The 21,254-nt window shown below is 51.1% G+C and overlaps 1 protein-coding gene across 1 annotated transcript in view; it reads left to right on the top strand.

The window, feature by feature from the left end:
* Positions 1 to 13,924, top strand: part of Bean1 (brain expressed associated with NEDD4 1) — a 40,937-nt gene extending 27,013 nt beyond the window's left edge. The window contains exons 3-5 of the mRNA XM_057753880.1: positions 7,597 to 7,860; positions 9,973 to 10,123; positions 11,829 to 13,924. Coding sequence (XP_057609863.1) covers positions 7,597 to 7,860; positions 9,973 to 10,123; positions 11,829 to 12,162 — 749 coding nt within the window. The 3' untranslated portion in view covers positions 12,163 to 13,924. The remainder of the gene's footprint in view (positions 1 to 7,596; positions 7,861 to 9,972; positions 10,124 to 11,828) is intronic.
* The last annotated feature ends 7,330 nt before the right edge of the window (positions 13,925 to 21,254 follow it).

Genomic DNA, 21,254 nt, shown 5'->3' with positions numbered 1-21,254 from the left:
CCTAAAAGGAGCTTGAATCTCATGATTTCCCTTCATGGTTGTCACCCCTTCTCTGCCCTCTTATCCCCATTCACCTTCCCTTCAGGGAGAGCAGTTCAAGGCAGACAGCAGGTCCCTAGATGAATATGTCCAAAGTCACATAGCCAGTGAGGGTTAGAGCCAGATTAGAACATGTTCCACTACCCCCACCCATACCTACCCACTGTACTCTCTTTTCCTGATATCTTAGTCTATTTGTTGCTAAGAAACAGAATACCTGAGGTTGGTATTTATTTTGGTTCATGGTTTTGGAGGTGTAGAAGGCACTGGTGCTGGCTTCTACTAAGAGCCTTGAGAGGGACAGAAGGAGGAGGGAAGGAGGAGCAGGGAGGGAGGGAGGAAGGGAGGGAGGGGAACAAGGAGGAAGGAAGGAAGGAAGGAAGGGAGGGAGGGAGGGAGGGAGGGAGGAAGGGAGGGAGCCTTGGGGCCATATTAATTCTTTCATAATAGTCCTGCAACTGCTTCCATAAGACCCAGCTTGCCCTAAGACCAACATTAATCCCTCCCCTAGAGTGGTATTCCATGAACTGTCTCTCTTCCACTGAGCCCCACCCCTTAAAGATCACTACCTCTCACTACTATAACTTGGGGGCCCAAACTTCCAGCACATAAAGCTTCCAGGGAAAAGCCACCCAAAACACAGTGCCTGTTCTGTACCTCGCTGCTTCATGAGCTGCTGGACCATCCAGACAAGCTTGGGATCTGGCTTAGATCCCAGACTGGCATACACTTGGAATATGATCTCCAGCATGGTGCTTCAGCCCCTGTGAGAGAGTGACAATGGCATCCACACAGATCCCTTAGTGCTTTCTGAGTTAGTGTGACTCCCAGCCCATTCCCGGACGATTAACTCAGAAGCATCAAATTTGGCTTCTGCTTGACACGCTAGCGGCGCATGAATCCAGGTACCGCCTCAACCCTGTGGGGCCTTAGAATCCCATCTGCAGACTAGGACAATACTAAGGATGTCTCCAAAGCTCGCTCAAAGGACAGGCAGATGGAGCCAAGAAACTTCAGTGGTAGGCTTTGGCTCCAAGTCTGTCTTCCTGAGCGGAGGTCTGGCTCTGCCCTGCCCTGCATGGTGTGGGAGACTGTGCTCAGCACCTTGCATCCCTAGATGCGTGCTTATGTTGATACTGCCTCCCCCTAGCACCAGATCCAGCAGGCTGTTCCCAAGTGTCCTGTCTCCCATCATGCATCTTCTCATCTGCCTCCCTCCAGGGACTCTGAAAACGCTTTGACCATGACACTCTTTGCCCTTAGGCAAAGGGAAGTTCTTTATTTGCCTGTTAAGTGCCCTCATGGTCTGGCCCTGCCAGCCTCTCCAAGTTTACTCTGCACTGGTCTCCTCTGCAGCCTATACTCCCCCATGATTCCTCACTTGCACGAACCCTCATCAGGGGCCCCAAGTTCTTCTGCAGTGGAATCTGCCAGACCTGTTCATCATGAACTGATTATCTCCCCTAGATCTGAAATCCTTCCTCAAGACTTGACTACCGTTGGGCATGGCGGTACACACCTGTCACCTCAGTACTTGGGAGGCTGAAGCTAAAAGATTGTGAGTTCTGGGCCAGCCTGGGCCACACAGTAAGATGTGACATGAGGCTTTGAAGCAAAATAAAACAGACAAAACCCCCATAAGACCTGATGAGCTCTCTTTGATCGATATTCACACTCCGCCTGCTTACACGTGTCTGTGGACCTTATAATTAGACTGGAGTGTTGGGTGGGTGATGGACAGGAGGGCAGGCCAATGGGTGAGTGAGACTGACCTAGATGGAGCAGCTCCTTCATCCTCCTCCAAGGCACACAGGGCCTTGAATCACGGATTGCTCTTGGTACCATTCCGGTGGCTTCTAGGCTTCCTTTCTGAGCTAGCCTTCCCTGGGTAGAGGGAGTGACAGACAGAAAGAGTAAGTGTCCACCCTCCAGAGCTGCAAATTAAGGCTTCTTGGATCACAGGTTCCTGAATTGTAAAGAACAGTTTGGCCCCAAGCCCTGGCTCCATCCCTTTGACCAGTCCTGTGCCTCTTAAGTGTGCAGAAAGACAACACCGCCTCTAGGGACCACAGCCCGATTAAATGAGCTAGACCTTTGTGCAGAGAATATTTTGCCTGCTTGGTGCATGCATAGAAAATGCTCACCCTGGGAAAGCTACAGCGTGGTCAGCAATTGCAAGTCGCCCACGGGTGCCACTCTGCAGTCCAGAAAGTCTCCAGGTGATCTGGAACCGTTCCAGAGGTGACCGTCCACAGAGCAGTGGCTCATGGCCCAGCCCTGTTCAACTGCTTCTTCCGTGTGTACCTGCCTGCTTGGTATCTCACCAGCAATGTTCTGCTAACTCAGCCTGAGTGAGCCTGGGTCATAGCCTGACAACACAGAAAGTAGCCCAGATGAAGCCAAGCATCATTTCAGGAGAGAGTTTCCTTTCTCGAGAAACTATGGGCTCCCAGGACACAGCACCTGGTATCCATACACCTTCATCTGAATGTCCAGCAAGGGAACTTTGGCTTCCCATCGATTCAGCTCCCCTTCTGTGGTGCTCTGCAACCTTGGGGGGATTTTTAATCTCCCGATGGCTGTTACTTCTCACCTAGGGACCCCATCACTGAACTAAATGAGATGGTCTCGTGGAGCCACACAGTAGGTCCTCGGGAAGCAGCTGCCACTCCTGCTGGCCCTGAGGGACGGTGACCCATCAGGGAATCGTGTACATGGTGAGGTGGTGTTAGTGTGGTCATGAGCATATTGGAGAAGTTGCCTGGAAAAGAAGTCAGGGGCGGAGACAAAGCTGCCTTCTTCCTCTGTTCTTGCCGCAGCTGGTGCAGGGGACAGGGAGGCAGAGGTTTGAAGGGGGACTGTCATGGTTTTGCTCTGCAGGCAAATTTATCTTCTTGATAAAATAGCCCTGCATTTGGAAATGGCGAGCCTTGCTCCCATAATTTAAAGCAGAGCCTCCTCTGTGGGTGATGGTGACTGGGAGATTAATGTCCCAGCCAGCCATGCAAGAGACACTGGCGCCAACTGGCTTTATCTGCAGGCATGGGAGATGATGCCCTCTGCCACCCAACCCATGATGAGCCTGGAGTCCACAGACAAGGCATGGCTCTCATCTCCTGCCATGGAAGGTGGAGGGAGGGACATCTTCAAGGAGCCCCTTGGAGCTGACTCCTTCTGGGCAGTAGGATCTTCACACTGAGCATAGCCGACAGGGCATATTTACACACACGTGAACACACTCACACACACACACACCTCCGTCTACAGCCTAGGCGCCTGCATCCCTGACAGTGACAGCTTTCTAGTATTGTGTGCATCTGCTTTAAATCAGGGTGTGACTAATGTGTCTCCCCAATGCTCCCCACATATGGGTTCAGGACGGGACAGTCTAGAGCCCCACTAGGAGCAAGACTCTTGCCCTCAGCTCTCTGTCCCCCTGCGTAGCTTAAGCCCCAGACACCACAGTCTCTGCCCTTGACTCTGAAGGTGAGAGCAAGAGCGTCACCATCGGTTTAGGAGGGACAGCACGGCGTATTGTATCACGCTGAATGATTGATGGCTCAAAGCTAGATTTCATGACTGGCTCTGGGCAGCTCAAGTCATTGCATGGAGTACCGCGTGGAAAAAGATGCTAAGACTACCAAATGGAGAAGAATCATGATGGATTAGTAGTGCCTGTCACTGGCACAGACACGAAGTGGTGGAAAGCATGCTGTGGATTTGCTCTAAGTTGAGGTCGGACAACACAGTTTTAAAATTATCCCTTTGGAGTGGGGGTGGGTGTGTGGATGGGTGTTTCATCTTTTGTCTGCATTTTGAAGAAAAAGAAAAGAAAAACAATAGCTGACAGTTAAAGTGAGAAGTTGGCACTTTGTCTAAAATTCAAGCTGTTAAACAGAAGAGAAACTGGATTCCAGCCTAAGAGAAAGCAAAGAGCCAACCAAGTCCACCATGGTTCATTCTGTCATCCTGCGGATATTTAATGAGCATTTATTATGTGCCTGGCCTTTGACCAGGTGCAGATTCAGTGAGTCAGGCAAGGCAGATGGGAAGGAAGTCTGTCTTCAAGGGGCTAACATACTAATAAGGGAACCCAACAACACAATGTCATAATAAATAAGTAAACAAATGAGTAAGTGAGATTTGAGAGATCGCAATAAGTGACATTTGAAGAACACACATTTTTTATACGCTCTGTGGCTGGGTAAAGTCACTCTTCCCTGGTTGTGTGTTTGAGGCCACTAATGTTATAAAATAAGAGGTTCCTTTAGCTTAACGATTTTGACAGTTCCAAGTGCAAATACCATAGGGAAGCCTTAGCCACTCCTTGACTGCCCTACCTCACAACGTGGGTGACGGTGGTGGGGAACGTGCATTGGTGCACAGATCTCTGATCAGAGCAGAGAGCCCACCAGAAACTCTCAATCTTCCTGGAGGACGTATCCTCAGTGACTAACAGATTTCACATGAGGCCCCACCTCCCAAAGGTCCCACATCTACTGGTAACACCCCTGAATCTCCAAATTTGGCGGTCTCTGAGGGGGTGGGTTTTAAGGGGAAATCTAAAGACTGAGAAAGAAGAAACTGTGTTCCACCTTTGGGGGGTGTTGTGGTATTGTTTTGAACATTAATTTGCACAGATGTGTTTTCATTTTCCCGGCATATGCTGAGGAGGAGACAACTGGGTCATCTGAAATCATGTTTAGTCATTAGGGAAGGACCACAGCGCTTTTAGAAAACAGCCAATAGCGTGTACATGCCCGTGAGCAGTTTATAAGATTCTCATCCCTCCGAAGCACTTGGTGTTATATATCCCACTGATTATCCCATCCAAGTGAGTGCGAAGCCAATCTCTGATTTGCACTTCCTCTCTCTCTCTCTCTCTCTCTCTCTCTCTCTCTCTCTCTCTCTCTCTCATTTGTAGCACAAATTATAATTGGTCTTAGTAATAAAAACCTGGAGTCAGATATTACTGGGTGAAAGCTGAAAGATCAGAGAAGCAGAGCAGCCAGCTGCTAATTCTTACCTCTTTGAAATTCTCAGAAACAAGGAAACAAGATCCTGTTTCTATAAATCCTCAGACTGAATGCTGAGCTCCTGTCTCCTGTTTTATATTCCTCTCTCTGCCCAGCCATATCACTTCCCATCTCCACCTCCCAAGTGCTGGGATTAAAAGTGTGAGCCACCACCACTTGGCTCTGTTTCTCTTCTAGGCTGATTCGGTCTCGTGTAGTTCGGAGTGACCTTGAACTCACAGAGATCCACCTGCCTCTGTCTCCCAAGTACTGGGATTAAAGGCGTGTGCCACCACCACCCAGCCATGGCAACTCTTATAACGAAAACGTTTAATTGAGGCTGGTTTACAGTTCAGAGGTTTAGTACATTAACCTTATGGTGGGAAGCATGGTGGTGTGCAGGCGGACACAGTGCTGAGAGGGAGTGAGAGCTTTATATCCAAATCAGCAGGCAGCAAGAAGAGAGAGGAAGAGACACTGGACCTGGCTTGAGCATTGGAAGCCCTGAAAGCCCACCCCCAGTGACACACCTCCTCAAAGGCCACCCCTACTCCAACAAGGCCACACCTCCTAATCCCTGCCAAGTAGTGTGACTCCCTAATGACCAGGCACTCAAATACATGAGCCTATGGGGGCCGTATCAGCAAGCTCTGGGTTTGATTGAGAGACCCTGCTTTGATAAATAAAGTGGAAGAGTGATAGAAGATGATTATGGGCAACACCCTCAGGTTTCCACATGCTCACATGTGCGTGCACACACACACATACACACACAAGAAATGGAGGCCAAGGAGAGGCATGCATGCCCAGCTAGGACCATGGGGTGTCCATCCCACCAGGGGAGATTTTAATACTGAACTTCAGCAATCAAAGTGTATCAGGCATGGATAACAGTGACGCACACCCCTACCGGTGATGAGCAATACGCCGCAAAGCTCCTGGTGTGAGCCAAAACTGCTACCCAGTGTGTTCCGTTCTTCCCTTACCCACCTGTTTTTGCTGGGCACTGAGTGTGTGGCTTTAGGGTACGTGCTGGGAAGGAATTTGAAGAGAAAAGCAGTCACTGTTGAATGGAGGATGTAGAGACCCTCACATGGACTAAAAGGCCTTTCTGCAGCTACCCAGGCAGGTCACCATTCAAACTCCACTCGTTTGCTCCCCCCCCCCCCAGACAGAAGCCTCGTGCCTCCAAAGCAACTAAAACTTTCCCTGGCATTCTCCCATCTGGTCTCAAATGTGGATCCACTCACACCATACACATATTAGGCACCTTTGATATACCTGGCTTGGGGGTATATCACAAGGGGAGGACACAAGGGGTTATCAAATGCAAGGCCTGGAAACCTCCTACACTTCTAGTCAACAGGTGCACCTAACATGGGCCGTGGGCAGACAGGTTGAAACCCTGCTCAGAACAGGGTCCGGGAACGAACTGACTTCCAGTCATGCTTGCCATGCCCGTGAGGTTCAATAAGTCTGAGAATCCGTGCCCCAGTGTTGTCCAGAGGTTGGGGATACACCTCAGGAAAGGTCCCCACCAAGGGCCAGGGATGCTAGCGAGGGACATCTGGACGCGGGGACCACATTTCCAGATCAGCTCTGCCACACGGTAACTAGTCAGCTATGGGATGGACTCTTTCAGCATTGAGCCCCATCCGCCTTGATGAGGGATACCTGCACCACCACCCTCAGTGAGCTGGAGGAATTCAGTGGTGCTCACTAAAACGGTGGCTCTCCCTGCACCATGTGGCAGGTACCTGTGGCTGCTATGGCTGATTTATACCCCTCCCTGAGACCCTTGCCCCAAGTCCTTATACTCTGCCTTATTAATGCCGTTAATAAAAACTCAGAGGCAAATATTGGGGTGCAACCTGAAGACCAGAAAAGTGAAGATGTCAGCCACTGGCTCTTACCTTGACCTCAGTCTGAAAATAGCGATCTTGCCTCCAGGAATCTCAGAATAAGACTGAAAGTGAGAGCTGCCTCCTCCTATTTTATAATCCTCTCTAGTTCTGGGATTAAGAGCATGAACCACTACTGCCTGGTTTCTGTGGCAAATTAGTGTGGCTACTGGATCTGCAAGGCTGGTCAGTGTGGATGTCTTACTTTTCTGATCCTCGGGCAAGCTTTGTTTATTAAAATACAAATGAATGCCACTACACTTACCCCTTCTCAAGACTTCGGTAAAGATATTTCAACCTGACATCTTTTGGGAAGAGTCCCCGTCTACTACTAAGATTCTTGGGATTGAGCCTCAGCTCTGCCTTGAGCAGGTCCATTGCCCTATCTGGGTTTTCCTATCTGTGACTAGTGGGGCTCCTGGAGCAGAGGTCCAGAAGAAATGAAGGAAGGTAACCTGCACGCACCAGAAGCCCCTTTAGTGCTCCCCTCTCCCACAGCAGGAGCGACCAAGATGAAAAGCCTGATCCTGACTGTCCTCCATTTATTTAGGGATAAATGACTCCCAGGGTGGCAGGGTTGAAGGAGGAAGGTATGTGGCAGGCCTGGGACCCAGCCCAGTGTCCCTTCTCTTTGTCTGCAGTAGCACGATACAACCGCACCAGCTACTTCTACCCCACCACATTCTCCGAGAGCTCTGAGCACAACCACCTGCTGGTCTCTCCGGTGCTGGTGGCAAGCGCTGTCATAGGTGTGGTCATCACCCTCTCCTGCATTACCATCATCGTGGGAAGCATCAGGAGGGACCGACAGGCCCGGATCCAGCGACACCACCATCACCACCGCCGCCACCATCACCATCATCGCCACCGCCGGCGCCGACACCGAGAATACGAGCAGGGCCAAGGTGAGCTCTGGCCACTGTGACTGACTTAAGGAGGTGTCTGGAGGGGGGGGTGGCTCTGTCATGGGGTCACAAAAGTATCCTGGTCCACCCTGAAGATGGATGGATGGATGGATGGATGGATGGATGGATGGATGGATGGATGGAAAGATGGATGGAAAGATGGATGGATGGAAAGATGGATGGATGGAGAAATGGATGGATGGAAAGATGGGTAGATGGATTATGGATGGATGGATGGATGGATGGATGGATGGATGGATGGATGCAAAATTCTCCTCAGTCTTGAGTCGCTAGCTCTGCTCCTCACCCCCGATTTGCTGATCCAAAATTGAGATTGGAGCAGTTGAGCAATGGATCTGGGACAGTCCTCTTGCAAGAGGCAGATTAGAGATGTGAGCCCTGGTCGCTGACCTGGGTGCACTCGGACCGACCCCTGCACAGTCCTAAAGGGGCACCTGTGGACTTAGGGCGAGGTCCAACAGACACTTAGGCACCAAGGGCCCTTCAGACCTAGATGTTGCTCCTCTGGGAAAGTCTAGAGAGAAGCAAGAAGCCAGACCTTAGACAGCACTGGGAGGGGTGTCATCTGTCACAATAGAAGAAAGGCGACCAGTTAATGACATGCTGCAAACTAGCTAGGATTAAGAAGAAAAGTCAGCAGGTTTGCATGGACAGCCAGCCCAGGCCCCGAGTCTCCCAAGGGGCTAAGTTCTCCCTAGCAGACAAGAGTAGAGCTTGGACCAGACAGACATGACTGATGCTCCTATGAGGAGTCCAGGTACCACTTTAACTATCCCTCACCCCAGGATGGTGCTAGGTAGACCCAGTACATCCCTCATGCCCTCCTGCTCCTCCCACTCCACACCTCCTGCCCCCTCCATGCACCTGGCCTTGCTCCTTCAGCATCCACCCTTTCAATCATGCTTTCCCTGTTGCCCAACCACAGATCTAAAGATGCCCAGGCCTGACTTAAAAGCTGTTCACTTCCCTTGGGAAACATCTCCAGGTCTCCTCATCCCTACCAGGAAAGTGACATGGGAAACCCCTTCTTCCTTGCCCTCATAGCCATGCCTCCAGCCTCAGTCACAGGGGTAACATCCACGAGAGCAGAGCCTGTATGTGGTTCACCCTACCTGCACCCAGACCAAAGGAGGTTTTACAGAGGCCGTGGAAGAAGCGATCTTCATGAGTCTTTGTGGCAAGGCTTGGAACCAGAGTGAGAACTACAGTTCCAAAGTTGGGGTACTGGGAGCGGGGAGGCGTTGCAGAAGGAGGTGCAGCAACCTCCAACTCTGCAAGTGGCTCCACCCTGCCGGAGCCCAGAGATTCCTCTGGACAACTCTGGCAGTGCAGGACCCCAGCTCCAGCTGCCCCGTGGCCCTGGCCTAGCTTCTGTTCTGCCGTTTGTCTCGTCTCTCCTGGCTCTCTTCTCCTACACGGCTCCAAAGCTCCCATATTTCAGCCGACACCCTGAAGGGGAATAAATCTCGGCTCAGCTCCTTTGTACAGCCTGTTATTGGGTTTATTTTTTTTTCTAGTAGAAAAGTAATATGCATTTATTGTAGAAAACCTTAAAAATATAGACAATGTGGAGGATAGAATAAGGCCTGCCAGATGGGCGGAGCCGCCAATATGAATGGATATGTCTGCAATTATTCCTCTGAGTGTTTTCTCGGTCCCCATGAATAATCCTGGAATTGGACCTGTGGCTATGGTTCCTGATCTAGATTCTTCCATTGCTGTTGGACCGAGACTAAGGAGAAATCTGTATGGGGTGTGGGGACTAGTCTCTGGAGTCACGTGTGTGCTGAGCACATGTCTCTTCCCCCACTGTCGGGTTCTAACTTATCAAAGCTTAGCCCATACCACCCCGTGAGTGCCAAGCTGCCCTGGGCTAAGCTGCCATCCATCCTGGGAGCTCATCAGGATAGGTCCAGCCTTGTCTCCTCCCTGTGACTCAACCCCCAGTGCCCACCTTCTGGTGGTGTTGCTCATGGCAGAGGCAGCCGCACCTGGTAAGGGGTGGGAGGTCATGTGGGGACTTCCGAGCCTCAGACAGACTACTACCATGAAGGAAGTCCCTAGCCCTGCCTGTGCTTCTGTTCTCTGCAGCTTCTGGCGGTTACATGCACAGCCATTCCAGCCGCAGGATGCCCTACGCCTGTAGCCCTGCTGAGGACTGGCGCCCGCCCTTGGACATCAGCTCTGACGGCGACATGGATGGCACAGTGCTCAGGGAGCTGTACCCAGATTCTCCACCAGGGTAAGGAGGCCTCATGGTGGGGAGAGATGTGGGCTTTCTGGATCCAAAGAGCTCCCACCCACGGAAAGAACCTCAGCTCCCCGTGTGTAAATACAAATGGATTCCAGTGGGCATGGTTACAGCCTCTGCTCTCTGACTAAGCAAGTCCCCTTGAGGATGGACATGACTCAGGAAATGTCACCGGGAGGGACTATAGAGACCAGCTGGAATCTTCAGGCTGACAGGTGGTGGGGAGGAGAGTCCTGTAGATTTGGGGTAGTCTCATGACAGTTTTGGGGAGCCCCTATAAGTCCCTCCAGGGATCTCCCTGGGGATGGGGATGGTGGGATGTTCGAGATCATGACCATAGAATCAGTATCCATTTAGGGGGAAAATCTGTGGTGCTCCCATTCGTGACCCCAGGAATCCATGCCTACCCCGAGATCAGTCTTTCTCAGACATTGCAGGGGCAGCCACAGAGTCCCCAAGCTTGGCTAGCCCCTATCATCTGTTGGGTGTCAATGGTATGCATGCAACCCTGCCTTTCCAATCCTGTCCCTGCCTTCTGAACCCTTTTTGCCCTAGGCCATCCGGGTCCCAATCTCAGTTATCCCAGGCAGGTAGGCTATCATCAGCCTACTCCTTCCTGTCTGATATGAACCTAGACAGCTCTGACTCACAGAGACTCCCCACCTCCTCACAAACTCCACCCCTATGCAGCTCCTACATCAATCAAAGTAGCCTCTGTTGGCCCTGTACTTTATATGGCCACAAGGACAGAGGGGCACCCCAGTTCCTTCCCCATACAGGCTAAAGCAGCTGAACTCCTTGGGGGACAGGGAGGTGGACTTGTCCTCAGGGCACACCCTCCGGAGCTATAGGGTTCTGGTCCCACTCTGAACCATGCCCTCAACTACGCACACTGCATTCTCCCTACCAAGAGAAATCCAGCAAATTGGGTGGCCCATCCTACTCTGCACAAAGAAATAGACCGTGGAGCCTGAAGGAGCTACCTCTAGTGCTCCAGGAGACTCAGGGGTAGTGCTAAGGGCAAGAGAGGAGCATAGAAGGAAGCTGGCTGGACACTAGGCCTCTGCTCTTTGAGTGGGGCATCTAGAGCCCCAGATTCCAAGCCCCATCCACTGGGACAGGAATTATCATGGCCAGCCTTCACTAGGGCATCTCTGCGAAGTGATGGCGCGGTCACCATCATTAGAGCAGGGGGTCAGAGTCCCATCTCCTCCCACTGCAGACCCTGTGTCTGGCAGACATGTCATTTCCCTCCCACCAGGGGAGCTAGGAGAAGCAGCAGGTGCTCTTAGCCCTACAGCCGCGGTTTCAGGGGCCCCAGGGGCTCCTTCCTAAACCTCAAAGACAGCAGTGGACACATTTCAGGGGGTCCTACCTGGCCCCCTGGCCCGTTCACAGTGCCCAGCCTGGTCCTATCCAGTGGCTGCTCTTGCTCCAGGGAATCTAAAACCCCGAGAGAGAGAGAGAGACTCGCTTGGGTTCACACGGGATGTGAGGTAAAGTCGACGCAGAACCTGTGTCTCAAGTGTGTCAGATCGTCCTCCCTGGGGACAAGTGTAGTCTCATAGGAGCCAGCATGTGTGAGGCCAGCCATCTTCCACAGTGAGGGCAGCGCCTCAGCACACAGAACAGACTCTTCCACTTGTCCTAAGGTCTCGGGGTCCATAACCCCTGAATGAAACCTCTTCTCTCACAGCTATGAGGAGTGCGTGGGACCAGGAGCCACTCAGCTGTACGTCCCCACGGATGCGCCGCCACCTTACTCTTTGACCGGCTCCTGCCCCACACTGAATGGCGTCCTGGACTCAGGCAGCAGCCACAGCCACCATCAATGGGAGCAGAGGACCCAGGGCCAGAGTGGCCTCCACACTGTCTCCATGGACACGCTGCCACCTTACGAAGCTGTGTGTGGAACAGGCTCTCCATCTGACCTGCTGCCACTGCCAGGACCAGAACCACAGCCAGCGAACTCCCAGGGCTCAACCACCTCAACCCAGGCTCCAATTGGCAGCCCTGAGAGGATTGTGTGAGTGACCCAGCCTGAAAGTCCCACTGGTCCTTCAAGGCTACCCTATCTCCTCCGGGCACACAGGTGCACATACAACTTGCGCACATGCATATACGACCACACACACACACACTGGCATACCCTAAGTGCACACACGGACACATACCACACACATAGAGACACCTGCATAGACACAGGTCCCACTACTACAGAACTTGCCTGGGAAGGTTTTCTTTAGAGGAAGTGTCCCCCATCTGGTGTCTCTCCCCCGACCCCAGCCTTGCACCTGGTGGTAGTGCCTCTCTGAATAGTGCTGGGCAGAGGTGAGGTAGGAAGCCCTACTTTCTTCCCTCTCCCCAGCTTCCTCTAGGCTGTGGCCACAGTCTGCTTCTCCTGCAGAAACTGCTTGGTCCACTTGCTGCCACAAACCCTACCCTGGGGCTTGTCCCACTGGGAGCCGAGACAGTTCCCAGTGAGGCCCCTCTACGCACTGTGCCTATCTTTCAACTCCAGGGCAGAAGAGCCCCAGTGTCACCATCCCGCCACTTACAGGGTGGAGAAACAGGTCTGGTGGCTTTGGCATGACCTGGAGGTCCTCACAGCCCATTGAGCCCCTTGCTGTCTCAATGTCCTCAGCTTGGCGGTGCTAGTGGGTTAGCTCAGACACCCACCCCAAAGTACAGGGGGAGGACAGGCCCACGGGCATGTGTCATGGAGGAGGGTTCTTCCCATGCTCATACCAGGACTGGGAGTTCAAGGAAGACAAGGTATGGGTAGTCTCAACACAGTGCTACCCAGACACTACTCTAGGCACAGAATGGCCCATTGCTCAGTCAATGCCCAGCCAGCCCTGGCAGCCTGAGAGCGTTCAAGCTGCTCTAAGAGCCAGTGCTGACATCCAGGGTGGCAATTCATGGCTGGGGACTGAGTTGATGAATTCTGGCCTTGCCTCTCTGGGACATATGCACAGACAAAATAAAAGGAATATGAACCCCATGAGAAAAAAAAAAAAAAAAAAACCACCATGCCACTCTGAGAAGACTAGTGTCTGCTGCCAGTATCCTGTTGCAGAAAGAGGTATGTAGAGACAGCTGGCTGGAGAAGGTTTCAGATCCTGGCCTGTGAACTCCAGCAAACTCCATCAAAGACTATATAAGGTGACAGAGGTGATCTTTGAAGACCCAGCTTGCCCAAGGTGATGGCTAAGCATCTTTGAGGAGCGTCTTGCTGGCACTGCCACTGGCAGGGAGCAAGACACCCAGCCTCCCCCACTCCCCACCTTTTGTCTGTCATTCATCCCGAAGCAGCAGACCCACCCCATTGACCCTCCTCCCACATTTCAACTTCTCCAACGAAGGGCTAAGAAAATTCAGCAATCCCTTGCTTAAGCAGAGGGTGACAAGAATGGCTATCTTGAATTCTATTTTCTATAGAAATAGCATTTATTCTGATGCAGAGCCGAAAGGGACCCACCCACCGTTCTGTAGCATCCTGTGAGCAGCCTGCTGGAGGCACAGTCTCCACCTGGGAGAGGGAACTGTGTTTACAAGCAGTTCTGCCCACCTTGCTGGAGTTCTGCTTTCTAGGCAGAAATATGTCTGTTGTACTGTATCGCCTTTCAGATGCACCCCAGGGACGAGAAGCTTTTTAAGAAATGCAGTCTGTTTCTGTGGCTCTGGAAAGTGCTGGGGGGTGGTGGGGGAGAAAAACCATCCCTGCCTACTCATCATGTCGGAGGGATCTACAGAACAGCTTTTCTCCTTCCTGGATCAGGCTGAATAAGCAGCAATGTATCTTTACTGTGTTCAAAATAAATACATCATATCAACAAAGATACGGAGAGAAGTAACTTTCAAAGGCGTGCACTGAGACTGTCAATTGAGAGGAAAGGAACCCCCTAAATGGAAACAATGTTAAATCTGCCTCTGAATATTGACACGCCCAAGTGGCTACGCCTCAGGTTTGAGCCAGTGAGGCCAGGTTGCACCCGGGTAGCTAGAGGTGTTTGCGTGATCAGTTTTATAGGAGTTCCTTTTGTGTTCCTCTGCTTTTGTTAGTTTTGTTTTGTTTTGTTGAAACAAGATTTTGCTATGTAACCCTCTGCTTCTCTAGTTCCTGGAGACACCTATTAGTCTAGCTAGCCAGGTTCCCAAAACCTCCTGCCTCCACCTCCCAGCCTATGCCATTGCATCTGGCATTTTCTGGGGTAGTAGAGACCTGAACTCACGCTTGCTCAGCAGGTGCTTTGCCTACTGAGCCAACTCCCCAGCCCCCTTCTTATGTTTTTGTGAAACCTGGTATAACTTCTCTGAGGCCTAATGTCAGTGTGAACACGACGAGCCACCAATTTCAGGGCTTGGTTCCAAGCACACCAGGTACCACCTTTTGGCCTTCTATTCTCCAAACACTTGTTTTTCCAAGAAAAATGGGAAATGATATTCAGACCGAAATATGCTTTTTGCTTTCCTCTGCAGAAGCATTCCCCTTTCCCATTGCCCTTCAGATGGAGGCTTTGCTCTTTACAGTAAGGAGCCTGACTTCCTTTCTTGGACATGTTTCCCTTTCACTAGAATTTCAGTGCCCTAGCATCAGCTGAGCCCCCAAGATCACACCCTGAAATTGGGGTGTCATCCTACACAAGCGGGAGGGGGGCAGTTGTGAGATGGACCCACAGGCACCTTCTGGAAATTCCCATGTCCCTGCTGGAGAAATGTAGGTCTGCCGTCCAGCACGGTCCACACTCAAGCCCACACTGCCACCTGCTGGCTCCCTGCCGCCACTGTTCCTTGTCACAGAGTCCACCCTAGAATGAGGAGACTCCCGCCATGGGACACTCAGAGCTGTATGCTGAACTTGACACTTGGATCCTGGGCGTGTCTTCTGCCACTGAAATGTTCTGTGAGATTGAACCTGTTCACTCCCTTTCTAGAGGAGACTCCCTAGTTTCTGGGAATTCCTGTCGGCTATGTTCTCTCTATATGCAAAACCCTTCCCCCCCCCCCCCCCGTTTCCCCTCTGTTCTGTATGTTACAATGCTCCACTCCAGGGCTCCTCCTCCTTCACGGTAATGGTTCCAGCCATGTGCAGCCTCCCACCCAGACCACCTACCTACACCGACACTCATTCTAAACACATCCACACACTCCATGGGCTGTGTGCCTCATGCTCAAGACTGTAGGGTCCTACACGGAGTCTGACTCCTCTCTTTCCAGGAAACAGGCCCTGGGAGAACAGCGGGGTGTCTGGGATCCCCAGGAGATGGGATGCGATGGTCCAGCATCCAGATGGTATGACGGGAGGAAGGAGGACCAGATCCTGGAGCCCAGCCATACTGTCCAAAGGACTGGTTAGGGACGTAGCCTCAGCGCAGCGAAAGGAGGGGAAGGAAGCCTGGGAGGATTTGGGCACCAAGTTCTATCCTACTGGTGCTCCAAGAGACACGGGACACCATGCCTTGAAGTCAGGTTTCCTCAGGAGACAGACCTGTGTCTCTCATACCTGACTCTCAGCAGCACCATTTGGAGGCGTCCCCTTCACAGAGTGTTGGTTCCTGCCAAGCAGGCTCTGTGAGCAGAGGAGGACTTCACACCGGGAAGCCACAACTGTTGGCACGCAAAGCCACACAGTGACTGAGTCATTACGGACGGACACAGAGAGGGGGAGAACAAGACACTAGTAAGGCTACAGCTCTCCATGGCCACCTCGTGCCACATCCACCGTCACCGGATTAAGCCTGCATCCACACAAACCAAGTCTGTATAGCTAGGGTATCTCTCTCTCTCTCTCACACACACACACACACTCATACGGCACCATTGCTCAACTCTCTCCTCCTATAGCTTCATACACATTTACTCAAATACTCAAATAGCCATACTTGTAGCCCTTGCACGCAGGGCTCCCATCTGCACACCCATGTGCTGCACACATTCATGTAGCCCACACGCATGCCCAGGCATTCCCATCTGCATCCTCTATGCTAACATGGCTGACCAGGGACTGGACATGAGCAGGAAGGCCACAGCTTTATCATCAGAGGGAGACGATCTAGTATCCTTGATTCTGCTCTGCTGAGCTGTGTATTTCCCAAGCCCAAGCTAACTCTCTGGCTAGTGGACCTGAACTTGAAGGCTAGGCCCACCTTGGCCCACAGGGCTATAGCATAGCTGTGCTGCCCAGGATATCGCCAAGAAATCCCAGGATGACCACCCTGTTATCACAGCCTCAGCCACAAAACTGCCACACCCAGCACAACACCCCAGGACCTGAGGAGTGACTGCAGGGTAGCATAGGTGGGTATCTATTGAAGGGAAGAGCTTGACTCCCTGGTAAGGCTCAGAACACCAACCATCACCCTCCCCTTTACTCAATTGCAAGAGGCAAGAAAGAATAGAATACTAAGTGGTTCATGTAACTAAACTGTCAAGTGATAAATCAGACTTCAGGCATGGCCGATCCAGAAATTCCGAGGACATGGGTTGCTATACTGTCTCTCTGAACTCTGACACCACACTGTCTCCATTCTTCCATTGGGAAAATGGCAGTAGATGTCCCATGTCTGAGCTGGTGGTTCCAGACCCAAAATGAAGAGATACCTGCCCCTCTCTGCCACAAAGCAAATATAAATATCTCACAGAAATATGAATGGACTGAACAGGACTCTCCTGGACCTCTAAGTGGCTGTGGGCAAGGCAAGGGGGTCTCTGGTTATCTCTGACCAGAGGACATGTGCCACTTTAGGGAAGGTGAACCAGATAGTGTGTCCTGGGATGGGTTTTCTAAAAGAGAGGATGAGATAAAGAAGGCCATACACACTCACAGGACACCAGGCTTTAGCCTGTATCCTCTACCCTACCCGTCATCCTATGCACCAGGTTCAACCTACCACTCTACCCATTGGCCCTCTCCACCAAGCCCTACCCATCGTGGCTCTACCCACCAACCATCCGTCTCAGTGATCGCCAACCACAGGCAGATGGTAACCACAAGGTGATGAGGACAGATGCCCAGGAAGGCAAGGCAGGGAATGATTGCTGACCATAGCCCGTAGCAGATGAAGTCAGAATCGGCCTCTAGCTAGACTGGACTCACTAGGCAACATTTTGAATTTATCCTGACTCTTACCCTCAAGGTTTCTCTTTTTGGGGGTGAGGAGGGGACACTGTGTCCAGAGAGGCTCAGTTCCAATGTCCGTTGTGCAAGGAAATAACCAGACTCTGCGTTAAAACCATTCTATGAGTTGTGGGTGTACAGCCACCCACAGTTATACAGCTCTGCTTCTGAAGAGGAACAGACATTTGGGCAAAGGCTAAGGCATGGACCTGTGACGTCACACAGGGCCTGAGGCTACAGTCCAGGGACCATCTTCTCCCTCAGGACTATCTCACTGGGACTCTTGTCTCTTCTCCTTCCAGTCCCTCCCTTTCTGGATTGTTCCTGAGTGCCTTGAGTTACTTACCTGAGACTGGGGGTCCAGGGTCAGGGCTGGTTGCTCTCCAGAGGGTGATCCAGCACAGAGCCCAACAGGGGTGAGTGAGACTTTGAAATAGAAAACCTGTAACAGTATATAGTTCTATTTTTAAAGGAAACCGTCCTTCCCCTGGTGTTATGCATGAGATCAATGACAATTAAGTGCCCAGTCTCAGACCTAGAACCCTCTGCCCAGGCAGCACCTTTAACTAACTCTCCCTCCTTTGAAGGTCAAGATCATAGGTTGTACAGGGACCTTACGAGCTGTTGAAAGTGAAGGTTCCACAGTCTCCAGAGACCAAAGCCGTCCTTGACTATCCCGTGTCCCACCTCCCTGCTAATCCCCATTAGTTCCCCCAAAGCTAAGCACATGGACAGTCAGTGAAAGCAGTTTCTCTTGAGGGTCCAGAAAACATAACTGGTTCTCTGGACAAGAAATACACCAGGCTGCAGCGGACCAATGTGGAGCCTGGCGTCAGACCAGAAATCTGCCATGAAGGAGCAGGACAGGTTCAAACAGAGAAGGCCAGAGGGGAACTTCACCCCTGCTCTCCTTCCAGTCCAGCCTACCTTGGAGAACTAGAAGAGATGAGCAGCCGGATGGGGTCCCAAGTGCTAGGAACTAAAATGTCTGCCTAGGTTTGGGGAACCAGTTAACTCCGTAAGAAATCAAAATAAACAAGAAACACCTGAGAGGAAGGAAACTGAGTCTGCCGGTTTGCGAGGTCTGGGTTAGTGACAGGCTGCTCCAGCCTCCTCAAGAGCAAATAAATCTGCCTGGAGCCAAGGCACAAAAGAGAAAGACAGGAAGCCAAGTGTGGCGGTGCGTGTCTGTAAGATACCCGAGTGCATTTTAGCACTCACGTGGAGGTCAGAAAACCAGTTCAAAACCAGCCTCAGCTCTATACTGAGTTTGAGGCCAGGCTAGCCTGAATGATATGAAACCCTATATCAAAAACAAGACTCATTTTACACGTCTCTCCCATGTATGCACCCCTTGGCCCAGGGACAAGGACCAGAGCCCTGCATATCCCCTATCTAGAAGCCTCCCATTCTCAACGACAAAGTTTCACGGTGTTGGACAGGTACGACTTTAAATAGCAAGACAGACCAAAGAGGGACTCCCTTCCCATCCAAAGATGGTTGCATCCTAATCCCAGAACCTGTGTGTGCTCTGCCTTTCTTACTGGTTCTTGGCCTTTCTCACTGGTTCTAGGTTCTTGGCCTCTTATCCAAAGAATTCATGCGAATTTGCAAAAAGTTAAAAACAGCAAGTAACTTTAATCAGACCGAAGAGATAGTAATAGATTAGGAAGGGATGCACTGTCGTGAGTGAGGAGACTCAAGGCTCCGACTATTGTTCGGGGCTTCCTTTTATGGTACCCAAGAGAATGAAGTGTTTGTTTCTAAGGGGCGGAGTGAGGATGGTTCTGTTTTAATTCATAGGTTTGGTCATCTAATCAGCTTTCTGCTGTGCATACCCCTTCCCATAATGCATCTGACTGTCACTATGCACACCCTGTTACGCAAAGGCATAAGGCGGTAAAAATAGAGGATTCTCCCAGAAAGCTTACTCCAGGGCACAGTTTTGCCTTATCCTGCATGTATACCCAAAACCAGTTGAGGCCAGATCAGCCTTTCTATTCTTCATACCAAGACACACTGGGAATATATTTGAATAGAAACTGTCTAGTTGTTGTTAGGGGAGGAGCTTATCCCATTGTTTCAGGGAGAGTGTGTGCAACCTGCCCCAGGTGGTGAGCCAAGATTGGCTACCTGGTTCCAGAGGGATGTGTACTGTACGTGCATATAAAGGAGCTAGGTCTCCCACTGTTATTTGAAGAGGGGGTGCCTAGCCTAATCCAGAAGAGCCCCACATTACTGAACTCCCCCTAGATTGCCTGCTTCACCTTACCCAACCAAGGAGCTTTGAAAACACAGTTGACTTGAGGACCTTAGGAAAACGCAGGATTAAACAGTGAATCCAGATTTGATTTCCAGCACCCACATCCAGCGGCTCACAACCACATGAAACTCCAGATCCAGGGCATCCAAGACCCTCTCTGTCCACATGTGGGGTACCACACAGATACGCTGCCATACACATAATTCAAAATCAAAATAATTTGTCTTTATCTAGGAAGTCCAAGAGGTGGGAAGTACCATCCATTTTTGTCTCTCCAAGAAGGCCATATGCCACTTGCCTGTCTGAAAGATCCTGGAGGCAAGAAGCAAAGGGACCTTGCTTGACAGAGTGTGTCCCAAATGTATTTGACCACAGGTCATTTCTCACAAAGAACTGTTTAAGAAGTGACCCTCCAAAGCGCCGTTTGTGAATGTGACCCAGATGGAAGGAGTGGGGAGCTGAAAGCATAACTTCAAAGCCCTGAGTGTGAGGAGAGCAGCAAGGGGGGGGAGGGGGAAGGAGAAGAGAAGGGACTCTCATTGGATTTGGAGATAAGTGGTTCATTTGAGAGGTGAACCCAGGGAACAGTGGAGCTGGGATGAGGAAGAGAGGAGACTCGGCAAAGGGCACATCTGTGAACAGGACCACCCTGAGCCAGTCCCATGGGGATCCTGAGACAGTGCAGAACGTAGGTCACGGGTCTGCCAGCTGTTGCCCCTGCTAATCCTTGGTCAGACAGAGTGTAGCCTGGCCTGGCAGCTACCTGGCTCTTCCGACCTGCCTGCAGTACCTGCTTCTGCGGCTGAGAGATCTCAAGTATGAAGTGTGAAGAGCCTTAGCAGGTGACATCCATAGCAGGCTGGGGACAGGGTACGGAGATGCAGGTGCTCATGTGCCTTGCTTTTACATCGGTCTTGGGCTTAAAGCAAGTGCACGCTGGCTCTTCAGGGATGCCAGCCTCTACCATGCTCTCCCAGCCACTCAGGGACAGCTCTAGGGAGTGACGTCTGTGTCTAAGAACTAAGCCCTACAGCCTACCATGTGCTGTTTGCCCTTTTCTGGCCGTGAGATGTTAGTGTTGGTATTGGTCCATGACCCCTACCCCTACCAGATCTGCCTAATAGATAGCAGTGATCTCTGAACTGGAAAGTTTCTGCAAACAACCCTGGCCACTGCTGTAGATGGTTTCCTATCTGAGATGTCAAGGTATAAGGACAACAGGCTCTTTCTGGACCATGTGCACTGTTAGAAAACATGGCATTTTAAAAACGAACACATGGGACTAGAGATAGCTCAGTGGTTAAGCTCACTGGCTGCTCTTCTAGGGACCTAGGTTCAATTCCCAGCACCCACACGGCAACTCACAACTGCCTATAACTCCAGTCCCAAGGGATTCAATGCCCTCTTCAGGCCTCCATGGTCACCAGGCACACATGTACGTACAGGCAAAACAAACACGTAAAAAATAAAAATAGAATTTCATTAAATTAAAAATGAACATACAAGGCAGACATAATGGCTCATGTTATAATCTTAGCACCCAGAAGGCTGAGGCAAAAAGACTACTGAGAGGTCAAGGCCAGCCTGGGCTATGTAGGAAATGTGAAGCCAATCTGGGCTATACAGTAAGACTCTACAGTAAGACTCTACAGTAAGACTATGCAGTAAGACTCTACAGTAAGACTCTACAGTAAGACTCTGATTCAAAAAAGAAAAGAAAATGAAAGAGAAAACTAACA

Source organism: Chionomys nivalis, chromosome 21 (genome assembly GCF_950005125.1).
Source record: "Chionomys nivalis chromosome 21, mChiNiv1.1, whole genome shotgun sequence".
Lineage (NCBI taxonomy): Eukaryota > Metazoa > Chordata > Mammalia > Rodentia > Cricetidae > Chionomys > Chionomys nivalis.
This window is presented reverse-complemented; position numbering and strand designations above follow the sequence as displayed.